General features: G+C 39.7%; 1 protein-coding gene across 1 annotated transcript; it reads right to left on the minus strand.

Annotated features, from left to right (window-relative positions):
* Positions 1–141: 141 nt before the first annotated feature.
* Positions 142–8186, minus strand: LOC118410444 (phospholipid scramblase 1-like). Its single transcript, XM_035812174.1, has 10 exons — positions 8037–8186; positions 4319–4375; positions 3646–3784; positions 3174–3251; positions 2821–2897; positions 2485–2618; positions 2041–2161; positions 1471–1573; positions 1167–1225; positions 142–929 (listed from the first exon to the last, which is right to left on the minus strand). Exons 2-10 carry the CDS (start codon positions 4325–4327, stop codon positions 891–893), a joined length of 759 nt encoding a protein of 252 aa, XP_035668067.1. The 5' UTR covers positions 4328–4375; positions 8037–8186; the 3' UTR covers positions 142–890.
* Between the last annotated feature and the right edge of the window lie 4986 nt (positions 8187–13172).

Here is a 13172-nt window from a genome sequence, read left to right on the forward strand (position 1 = left end):
CTTGTACAATAAAGGTCTTAATTCATTCATCCATTCAAAATTTCATAAATGGCGCAATCATTCCTTCCTTTCGGCCTTCATATATTCTTTCATTCATATATTCATTCAATCATTCACTAAAAAGAAACGCCGTGCACTTCAAATTACAGCAAAACGCCTGTTCATTGGTAGATTACAGCGAATACACATCAACAGTGTCAAAAAAGGATACATTGTACTTGAAAATCAATCGCCTTGAAAGAAATGGCCATGCGAGATTATTTAACTCAGCTAAATTACATGCCAAATTCGATCGCATTCCGACGCCACCGTAACTTTAGCGATACAGTTGCCACATACGCGTTCTTGTACAAAGCATCTCGGGGAAACATTAAAAAAATCAATACTCTCAGCAGTCAACACACTATAACTTGATTACAATGATGAAATACAAATGATTAATTGATACTAGCAACTGTCAAAATAGATGCCATCATCATCACTTTTGTAACGTTTCAACGAAAGCAAGCTGCTACTAAACATCGCAATACATGTACATGTATTTATATAGTGTGGGCACACTTTGTGTAGCAAAGACAAAACGGAAACAAAAACTTGAACAACGTATTCCTCCTTAGTATAACAAAGGAACTTTAGTTAGAACTCAACCATCGTGCCATTCAATGCGAAATCAAACGTTCCAATGGGTCCATGTTTTCAACCTGATTAAAAGTACATTATGTTGTAGAACTATAGCAAAAGATTGTCTAACTATCAGTTCATACCAGAAAGCTCATGTAGGGAGCCAACATTGTATTCTTCTTTCTCTATGACGCTAGGTCCCTGGAGATGTTTGTAATGTTCTTTCATGGTTGACACCACTTCAGTTTCGTGCGCTGGTTGTTCACCGTTCAATTGCTGTCCCCATTGTATTCGAAGAACATGAAATCCTGAAATAGAAAACAAATAAAGTTGTCATCCTTCCACTTTTTTGGAGTATAAAAAAAGCATAAACAGAGTGATGAGTCAATCATTACTTTACTCTTTAATCATTACTGATATTCAGATAGATGCAGGGCAAGGAATTTTTTATTATCGGCCAACGCATATGCGTGTGATGCCTACTTCCCACCCATAGTAAACTTTCGTCAAACATGTATCATGTAAAAAGCATAATAAGTACTTACAATGAGCATGGCTGCCCCAAACAATGTGGCCTTCATCTTCACATCCAAGTCCTGGGGGACTGCATAACAAAAAAAAAGTTTTGTCAATCATGAAGTTCGTCTAACCAAGTTTGTCATAATGACAATAATAATATCGATCGGGTGTCATTATATGTGTCGGAAAAAAACAGGAACTGTTAAAATGTCCATGAAACAGCTATTGCAATTAGCTTTGCTCATTATTGCTTTTACTTCTATTCAAGTCACGCAATTGTCAGTTTCGCCAGCTGTAATCTTCACTGACAATCAATCTATATATACTCACAGGTCATACTGAAGTTGCTGGCCTTGGTGAAACACTCCTGGACAAAGCCTGCGTACTGACGGGTCACGGCCCCAACTTTGGTGGTTCCATCCGTCCCCAAGATCTACAAAGGGTGATTTTTAAGTCATTAGCTTCAGTCAAGACCTCCAGTGGATCATCGATACTGATATTCTCTCTTTTTGTGATACACACTCTTTCGGCGGTAATTCAAACTACTTCAAATTATCATTTCTTTCACACCTGCTGTCATTTTCTATGATACAATATACAGCAGTTCCAATTACAGGTACTGTAGTTTGTTTTAGGTACCAACTAACATGTGTGGCCCTGCCATCACTGAACAGAGATTCTGGGCATTATGAACTTCCTGGCACGTTTGACCCATTGCTGACGTCACGTATTCGCAAGATCACGTTTTAAAAGGTCACGTGTCTGTATAAACTCTGGAGTTTACATTCTAAAGTGACTGGTCACTAGTATTGATCCTAAAGAAGGCGACAGCGGTCGTTGAAAATTTGATCTGTGTGTAACTTTGTGCTGGAATAAAGTTTGGCATTGGTGGAAACTTACATCAAAGTCCACATCACACATGCAGCACGGGCCGGACCAGGCACAGCAGGGGCCCCAGATCTTGAAGATCTCGTCTCGCTGACCATTCATCACACTGTAGTGCGCCTTCCACCCTGATCCCCTAGAAAGAAAAGGTAGGTGTAATGCACATAGGTTTTCAAGATAAATAAGAACAGCAACACAGTTCAAATAGACCATATTATGTTAGATTTTATCTTACCCTTAGTACCTCCCTCATGACCTCAATGAAGCTTCTCATGAATAAATAAAGGTTCATTTTTTTTTATTACCCGATGTCGCAATGGCCGGAAGAAAACCGTTAAGCACGCCAATGCCCTCTAGTATTAACAGTCAACTTTTAATTAGAACATTTTTGGCAACCAAAAGTTACGCACAAAAATGATGACAAATAAATCTATATAAGAAGCAAGCCAGACTACGCACATCTGGCGCACGATGCCGATCTGCTGTCCAACAGGAGCCTCCACGTACACCTCGAAGGCACAGCAGTCACAGCAGCCAGCACACCAACAGCAGCCTGCACAGCACTTAAAATCACGGCGGACACGCATCACCTCCTGTGGCAGACAAATCATGCACAGATCATGTATGGGAGAAAATTGCCTGTTGTTAGTCTTCATACGCGCCATTGTTCCAATAGATATTATATATTAGCTGTTGATGCATGAATCGACTGTATACTTGAAAACGTATTCCATGTTACTCCAGCACGACCAGAAGAAGTCTTTGGCTGTGTTCCCTCATCATAGGATATATTACCTGTTGGTTGTTGTCTGTGACATGGATGGTGAATGACCGTTGGTTTCCACACATGATCCGCATGCAGATGTCAGTCTCTGAAAAAATGTTTGGATTATGATTAGCGATGCGCGAGCCGGAAGCATAAGAATTTCAACATCCTGGTGTAATCCTGATGTATGTTCAAAACATCTATTAGATACATTTTTCACATGCCCAAGCCATATGTTGTGGCGCATGCATAGATAGTGATTACGCAGTTATCAGAAAAATGCTGCCATATCAATTGTATCATTGAAAACGCATGTAATGAACGGTTTAGTGAGAATTACCTTCATACGTATACAAGTACACGATGATGCAAAAATACTCACCCTCGTAGGCAAAGTAGACCTGCTGACCAAGGCTGTTCTTGATCTTGTATTTGTTGTTCATCTCAATGCCAGTGAAGGCTGCCAAGGTAAGAGACAATAATTATATCACCATCATGTTTTCCATATGTGGCATGGACCAAAACATATGCAAAAACATATGCAACAGGTAAATGGGGGTAGAATTCCTCACAGTTTAACTGAACATTTACATTTCTGTCACAAGTCGCTCCAAAAAAGGTAGTCGTCTCTCAGGATGCTAGGGTAGAAAATAGAACCACTACGATCTAATATAACTATATTGAAGGTTCTTAGCAATACTCGAAATTCACTTCTTGTTTTGCTCTCAATTTGTTTGAGTTTATTTAGATCCACACTCATAAGAAACTATTCTATTATATGAAATTTGTATTTCATAGTTTATATAAAAAATGTCAAAAAGTTAGAAATTCTGTCGATGTGTTTTGATCCCTACCCTCGAACAGCTCCACTTGCTGATGGACCAGCAGCTGGTCAATCTGCGTCAGGTACTCCAGACCAGGGGGGCATCCTGGGATAGCTCCAGGAGCCGCCATCCACTGCTGGCCACCACCGGGCTGTGCGGTAACAGGCTGCTGCTCGGGCAGATAACGATGATCATGATGAATTAGACAACCGTTAGCACTGAAAAGCACTGTGACACTGGGTACCATCCTCCATTGTTTTTCTCGGGTGCATTCTTTTTGCTTGCTAACCACGGTTACTTAGCTAGCGAAAAAGAATGAGCCTGCGGTAAACTACTAGTACCCAACCTAGAAAAATACCAATGACGTGTTGCCATTGAGGCACAACGGTAACGTTACATAGATTGCATACGTCACATTTCTGACAGTGCTAAGAGTACATTGTAAGATCTACATGAATAAGTATACAATAAAAAACTATTAAAACCGGAATTGGATGGTCTACAATTTGGACATCGAAAATTTGATATGGCATTGATATAAAGAAAGAACTACAATGTATGCGCTGCCTACTCTGCAAGTCCCTTAGTGTTCAAAACCTTAAAGTATATACAATTTTGTACGCAGCTGATTAGTCTATAGATGAATCTATGAGATTTTATGTCGATCAAACATTTAGGAGCATATCCGTGACAAAGTCCTTACCGCCGCCATAGCTGCCTCTGGTTTTCTAAACTGATCGATTCAAGGATTCTGTTGACACTGGAAAAGAGAACACAGGATCCGGAGTTAGTGGAGAGGAGTTCGGGTCTACATTCAATTGTTTATTGTTTATTGTTTATTGTTAAAATGACACCCATTAGTGAATACACTTGTGCATCCACTACTCTTCCTGGGGTCATACATTAAAACATATACATTACATTGGTACACATACACATAACATTACATAGTATATACATATTTACATCAATTTCAATGTATATGAGGTCATTTTCCCAATGAACCATGAATTGATAAATGACAATGTCGTCACCTTGCCAGGACATAAACCAAGTGACGCGAACATCATTGGTATGTTTATCATACAAACGATATGACGAAGTTCTAGTTCAAATGATCCCTTGTGTTCAGCTTTATATAGTTAGCTTCCAATTGTAGTCGTTCGCAGGTTGTGAAAACAAGTAGAGTGCAATGTTTTTTTACAAGTGTCCTCCTGTCAATCCGAACTTTTAAGTAGCCAATATATAGTTTTACAAGCCTGTCGCCATCAATCCCGTAGTTTTCTGCATGTGGACTGTACACACTACACACTACACGCCAAGCAGAGGTTAGGCTTCGACCTGTTTGGACGTATGTTTGGTCGTTTCCATCGGGCTTTCTAATTTGTCAGTTTTTGACACAAAAAGAAAACCTGATAAAATGGGTAGCACATCCGATAAGAAACGCATAAAAGTCGTCCAAAACAGGCCGAAGCCTAACCTCTGCTCAGACAGTAAGTACATGAGACATGAGTTTGGTCAAGGAGCCTGTGTATCAAAAGTCAGAGTATACCGACTGGGTATTACTTAAAACTCTGGGGCCAGTGTTTTGTGCCTCTGTCGTCTGCTGAAGGCACATACTGTACTTCTATTAAACATTTGCACAGGGGACATGGGTCATAAGCTAGGCCCCTCCCTCCAGCTACACTGACTGTCGTACTAGGGCTTGATTATCAGGTCACCATGTTTTGAGCAATCAAACCGTCACATTTGTAAGCAGGCAGCGTTTCCTCTTCTCTCATGTTTGTTCATTGCAATGACTTGGACTCACTGGGGGGCCTTGATTGCAACAGAAGATGCAATAAACATTTCATTCATTTATTAAGATTCATACCAGCCCATACAGTCGAAACCTTACCACGGCCAACGCCCTGTCGGGTCCTAGAGCCAGAAGGTTGCATGTTTCAGAGATCCCAGAGAATTCTTCGCCTAAAGATTTACCTTTTAACATTAGACGGGGCTCAGTGACATTTAATTGATGATCCCTAAAATGATCGAGACCTAGACAACATCGACCGTATTGTCGACATGTAAAAAAGCGCGGCTATTTTCCTGCGATGTATATCCCCGGCTGAGTACAGTTATATCAGTCACATCAGGTGATCTGTCTGGCATGTCGCGGACATACAAAGGAAGGAAACTGGACACCGGTTTGTTTTGCGGGGTAGTCACAGCGGCATCAACCAACCCTTTCCCCTTTGTTGACTCGTACCTGGCACTGTTCAAACCACTAATCTTGAAAGGTGATAGAGGAACATTTGTCAACATGGATTGGCCGTCAGAGTCCGTCAGTCTTTGAGTTATAATTACACTTGTAAGTCCGGATGAGGGTAGTAACGGCATATAGTCCAGCTCCATATATCTAAGGGGCTAACAAGTTATAAAATGAAGACAAAAAATTAATTGCAATGATTTTTGCTGGAAAAAAAATCTGAACCTCTCGCTGTACCATACTTTGCGTCTACTTGATTGAGACATGTGCATCCTCCCTCTATAACTACATTTTAAAATACGACACGGTCCCCAAACGTCTGTGTTATCAGAAGGAAAACTAATAATGGATTCACCATTCCTTTTACGATAACACTATTACACGATCATTAGGGGTTTATTCGAATCGATCGCTTCAAGGAACCGGACGAGAAAAACAGGAATGGCACACTAAATCATCAGATAACGAAAGGCTCATCAATCACAGGCATCCAGTCTGTTTCTCTTCACATCGAATAGATACTGTCATTTCTCATAAAGCAACACGTGCACGTAACATGGCCGTTAGAATGGAATGTCTTATGTCAATTTCGGCACCTGCATTGCGACGCCTAGCCAGTAATATTATCGGCACCATGCATGCCGGTACAAATGTTTCGCCACCAAGAGGACGCCTAACACTAACACTAGCCTCAGCCCCAACCCTGATTCTAACTCAACCCTATTCCTACTTCCAACGCTTAACATAACTAAAACGATTCGTCTTGCATCTTGGGCCTGGTGCCGAAAGAATGCAGCGCTCTACAATTGGGAATGTTTTCCAGCGATTAGCTTTGAACTTGATGGATTAGTATTATGACGAAATATTATTTATATCCCACTAAACTTTACCTCCATATGGTCTAATAGTTGACACTCTAGACATGATAAACAAAGAACATTTAATAAGGACATCCCCTACTATTACATTGATTGGGCCTTATATTACCTTGCAAAAATGGCGGGCTCGGTCACGTGATTACATGATGAAAACATGATTGTGATAGTAACGATGTAATTAACTTGCACGCGCAGCCAAACTCAAAGAGTCAATATAGACACACAGCGAATGTCATCACCTTTTTCGCAATTCAAGATGAAAACATCACTTTCTTGACAATTCAAGAAAAGTACTCAGTAGCATGCTCTGGAATGTTTTACCGTTCAACTCGGCTAGTGTACTTCAAGAATCTACAAATGTATCTATGATTCAACATTGAGAGCACTTCGACAGCAATTGTTACATGTAGTACCTCCCATACTAGTCTCTCTTATATCCGACTTACCCAAATAAACTGGGGGTCCTTTCCCCTTATGTTTGCCAAGCTAAACAGCTTTCAGCAAGAGGCACTCAGTGGCACTGACAAGCCTAACCCTGTAACTTTATACGGCAGTGGAGAACAAGACCACAAGGTCTGGTGACCTTCAGCGCTGTGATACTCTAGCGACTGTCTGAACAAATAAAATCACCTTCAAAGTTCAAAATAAGACAGTTTATGGTCTTTAAAATGGCTCACAGATAAACATAGGATTCCTTTTGGTCAGTGTCTGGTGCTAACAGGTGTTAGTAATGCTCTGGGCAGCTCCTTGCTAAAAAAAACGTAGGTAACGTTAACGTTACATCTAACGCTAGCACTTGGAATAGGGAAGTACATATCTTGGTGAGTTTGTACGAGAACATGCGTGTGTTATGGGCGGTGTTTAGGTCATATACATTTCACTCGAGCTCCTTATTTCTGGATGACTGAAGCAACTATATAAACAACTTCGAAAGTTTGAAGGCAAGATGGCCTGCAGTTCCAGACTTTGGTAAACAGAAAAATAAAGTTACTCCGGGAATGTTATTGGCTATTAAGTCTTCAACCTTAACAGTTTGGTTCGGATCACACCTTTATGCCGGTGTAGAACTACACATGACATAGTTAAGTGGTGATTTTGGGACCACTTCCTTCTGCTACATATTTGCGCACCTGTCACTGAGTACTGTGCACAAGGCGGTGGCTGTCTTAGAATAGTGCACAAGGACCTTAATCCTTCTATCGTCTTACCTTACATCTTAGGCATTGCGAAATATATCCCGTGTATTAGCTGGAAGGTTCTAAGGTGTGTATGGAAGAAAAGCAAATCCTTACCTTGAAGTGTGTGGGTACTGTAGCAACCTTGCGAACGACCTACTGAACGGCTGTCACAAACTATGGCGGGAAGGTATCGGGTGTCAGTTTGGGAAGGTAGAATAACAAGCCCTATTGTGTATTGACATTAAATAAAACATAAAGGAACCACAGGGGCAATCAGAAATCAAACGGCGATGAACCAATTCCATGACCCCAGGCCTCACCTAGTTGGCGGCAAGGTTGTTTCAAAGCAGGTCCGCAGAATATACAAATGTAATGATGCTAATTGTGTTGCAAAAAAAATCATGCCTGAGGGCTAACGCTAATTGCAAAGAAAAACAATGGTATGTACAACGTGAGTAACGTTATACACACGGTAACGTTGCTTAACCGAGAAGTAGAAAAATATATAACATAGTTTATTAAATCAAATGAGAAAACTATTCTAAATCTATTCGTATGTTTGATAAGCCATTTGAAGGTTTTCGCATGCAGAGGGAGATGGATTTTTAATATGTCTGGGCAGAAGATAATGTAGTGAAGACGACCCTTAAAATCATTCGCACCACCGCCCCCAAAAACGAAAGACAAATAAGACAGAAAAATTTAACAAGTAGGATACGGGGACAAATTGAAACTTGAGTTGTGGGGAGGGCATATGAAAACTGCTATAACCGCCCTTCGGCACAATATAACACAACTTAAAACGTTTTTTTCACTTCATGAAACCAGCTAGAATTTTCTACTGATAAAAAGCAAAAGATGGAATGAAAATTGAAAATTTTGTAAAATATTCGACACCTGGATACTAGGAAAAAGAGCAAATTTTTCACATCTTTCAATCTTTTATTATTCACATTTCATATTGCACAACAGACAATATGCACAAGTAGACGTTTGAAAATGTGGACTTCATGTTACGTTCTACATCAAACACACACTGAACATGTACTTTACAAGAAGTGTTTTTGCTTTTACGTTTTTGCTAGATACGCCGCATTTTTTGTGTCTAATCCCAGCAATTGATGAATGTTCCTTTGCTATGCTTAAGGAAATTATTTTATCTCCGAGCTTGTCACAACATTGTGAGATGTGCTTTTTTGTTATCTTGCTATACAACACTTCTATTATTTTCCAAAATGTTTGAACAACCTCTGCAGCTACATGTAGGGGTAAATTGGCTCAAGAGCCATACATGTAAATATTTGGTCCAGGCAACATCACATTTAGGACAGCATAAACGTTCAGGCTGTTAGCTGAAGTAACTGTAGAGGGTATCTTATGTCTTGTAAAAATACAAGTTGCATCACTATGTACTCCTTTTCCTGTTGTTCTTCATTGTTTTCAGATTGGAGGGATTGGTGGGAGTAATGACGACTTTGACATACATTAAGAAAAATCAGTGGGCTTCATCTAAATGACAATTTGCATCTGTATCATATCACACAAGGGCAATCTTGCATGGTTAAAACATGTTATTAAACACACAGCAATTTCTACATGTACATTTGCTACTGGTTTCCTTACCAAACAAAAAACATCAGATTCCATAATTTCTACTAAGGAAGATTGACACACAGCTGGCATTTATCAAAACTATGTTAGCATATAAAAAAAAAAGCTTTATCCTACATCTGGAATGCAAAGTTAGCACTTTGTGGTCTATAGCGTCAATCTATTCATACATTTCTAGAAGGGCAGAGACATAACAAAATGTTACATCTACGATGCCATAGGTTTCTTTTCTTTTTACAAAACTACCATTGTTCATATTTTTGCATGCAGAGGAAAGCTAAGATTAAAAAAAAAAAAAAATTTACATTGTACATCGCAAAATCTAGGTTATAATAGTAAAAGACCACTCTCTTCAGTAACAAAGGTTTTGTTCCTCAACACAACTGATTAGAGTATTAAGTTTCTGCTTAATATCGTAATTTATCAGCTACTGATTTCTCACATCAAAAATAATGATAATCACACAATTTTCTCACAATTAGTTATGACCGAATAAAGGACCTGAGTAAGTCAATGAAAAACATACATTGATATAATACATCTGTAGTAGCATAAGGTAAAATATGGACAAAGGAATAAGAACAGTTAATACAGTCAAACCTGCTCAAGATGGCCACCCCGGACACCCCTGGTCATTTTGAATAGGTGGCCGACTTGAAGAGGGTCTGCTTACATGGCATACTAGACAGTTTCCAAGTCAGTATTTTAAGGTCAATTATTTATCATACCAGGTACTACATGGACACAAAATGGTGTGATTTCAAGGAGCAAAACATACAGGTTCATTTCAAATATTACTCAAATAGTTGTCTACTCAACTCTTTTCGATCTATAGTTTGTTGAAATGATGTCCAAAAGGTGATTTCAGTTTATGATTGACAGCTGCCACAAATAAACAAGAATGACATGCATAGTTCTACCTACAGGAATGTCATGCCCCATTTTATCTCATGAAGGTATGAAGGTATATAAAATAACTTGCATTTTGTTCCACATACAGGTGTCATGGTAGTGACACATAGTGGTTGTGACAAGTCTTGAACAGCATAATGTTCCATCAGTACAGATGGGAAAGGAAGTCAGCCCAAGTTGATCTTCGACATTTACAGACATACATGTCATCATATCTCACTTTGATACATGTACAAAATGTAAATGTCAGTAAAAGTGGCGAGGTCTCTATGTTTATACATTGTATAACAAAGACAACAGCTTATTTCCTTTCCCTTCTCCAGGGTAGTCCTCCAAATAAACATAACAGTACTTAGGTAGTATCTAGCAGCAATGAAAACAAGTAAACCAGCAGCATTTCAAAAGAGATCTTACTGAAACCCTTGAGCAGTATGCTACATTCAATTAAGCCAACAAAAACTTCACACAAGTCATTTAAAATGCAAACTGTATTCACTACTATCAAAAATCTCAAACTTCTAGTAATTATAATGTCTATTCTAAAAACATTAAAGGCCTAAAACTACCACAATGTTGGCACTTTAATTTACACAATCATACAAAAGCCATATTTTCTGAGACCTTAACTGTCAATGTCCCTGAGGGGCACATTACTGTTCTTACTTTTGTCAGAATCATCTTAATTTTGCTTCATTTCACTACATTAAAGAAAAAATTACACAACAGACACCCTAGACATAAGCAGAGGGCAATAGGTATGTAACAACATATCTCCCTGCCACACCTGTGGTATGGACAGATACAAAAATGGAGGAGACTTGGACCTAGGTGGGCAGATGAACACTGGTCAGCTTGTAGGTGGGCGTGTTTAGTTCCATGCTGTACGACATGAGCCAAGTGGACATTTAGTCTTCAGTATATTTTCAACTGTCAACATTGTTGCTTTTCATTGCCACGGGCAGTAAGAGCTGTAAGTTGACCAGTGCTCATTTTGACCACCCTAATGGTACTATAATAATTCTAATACTATTGCTATGACCACAATGTAACATCGTTACCATTACTTGCTGTGGTGACTATGGAATAGTTTAGCACAGTAGTGTCCAATCCTGGTAAAGCAACCCCAACAAAGCCAGAATACATCCTTTCACAGAAATGACTGTGGGTGGTGCTACTATCAATCTCTTTATTTTTATGATATGGGGACATCATTTTTCAGTAGAAGGGGAAAGGAGATTTTTGAAGTGTTTTCAATTTCCGTTTTAAACAATTCTGTAGCACAGTAATACATGTGCACAATGTACTACAGAAGAAGTGCATATGGCATCATGAATTCATGGTAGAGAATTCGAAGTCACAGCAAAAACCACAGGACCAAAACAACTGCAAACAGGTCAAAAGTTACAGTAACAAGACATAGCTGAGGCCTGTGCCTAACATCAAGGATTTCAAACATATGCAGTTCAAGAGCAATCATTGACTTCCCCGTGGCCAAGAAGTATTACATTCAACAACCTCTTTAGGGCAAGCATGCTTCACTGAAGCGGCCTCTTTTGTTGAACAGAATAAACTGCTGTTTTTGCCCTTTGGCTTCATACTCTTGACTTTCAACTGTAGCAGTGTTATACGTACACACATACATTTATATATCGCGTGATGCCATCCGCCCTACAGGGCATGAAACTTGTACAACCCAGGTGGTTAGAAATGAACTGACTACATCCGTTACCCTTGATTTGATCATCACTCAGTACCCATTATCTCACACTGAAAAGTGGCTTAAACACTTGCCATCTGGAAAGGCTGAATAGAACAGTCATGAAAAACATAGAATGATCATCACGTAAAATTGAACAAATAGAAAGATGCGCTACCCTTGAGTAGCGAGCTGGAGTAGAGCAATATATGTTACTGTAAATGCATTTAAGTTTGCGGAGATTTAATTTCGCCGTAGTGGGAAAATGGACTTTTCGCGGTGGTTTTAATATTGCACCATGCAATGTAGTCTCTTACTGCCATGGAAAAATGTTCGCGTGGTTTTAAATTCGCGGTGAAGCAGCCGCTGTGAAAACCGCGAACATTAAAGGTCTACTACAGTTATTTCCGCTTCAAACTGAAAACAAAAAATCCATTTTCCGGCCAAGCCTACCACGTTATGGAACACTATTCAAGGCATGTCAGGAGTCGATATTTTCCCCGTGCGAGCGCGTTTGAAAACCTGGGAATCTGCACGCCCGCGCTGGGTTTCAGCCATTTTGTTTCTTCACCGACGAAATCCGAGTAGTCCCGAGTCTGCCCGAGCCTACCCGGAGATTGGTCACGTGGTTCACCGTGACCTTTCGCACGCACCCGGAGCTCACCGGAGATTCCCGACCAATAACCGTTGATGATTGATTCTTGTTTGAATTCTCACCAGTGCCTAACTAGGGGGGTCAACAAGTTACAGCGCGCGTAGGACGAAATGTTTGTAGGCTACGTTGCAAACGTGAAATAATGACACAAAAGTGTCAAAAAGTAGTAGTAAATCTGAGATTTCTTAGTTCTAGAATATTTCAAATTTGAGCGCAAATAACTGCGTAGTAGACCTTTAAACCATGACAAAAGTTTCTGCATTTACAGTATTAATGCTCTCCTGAGTCCAAAGATGTAAGGCTAAAAACCACAGTTGATTGCCCTGTATCCATCCATGGAGTGAGGCATTGCAGGGGTCATCAGACTGGCCCAGAT

This window comes from Branchiostoma floridae, chromosome 2 (genome assembly GCF_000003815.2).
Source record: "Branchiostoma floridae strain S238N-H82 chromosome 2, Bfl_VNyyK, whole genome shotgun sequence".
Taxonomy (NCBI): Eukaryota; Metazoa; Chordata; class Leptocardii; order Amphioxiformes; family Branchiostomatidae; genus Branchiostoma; species Branchiostoma floridae.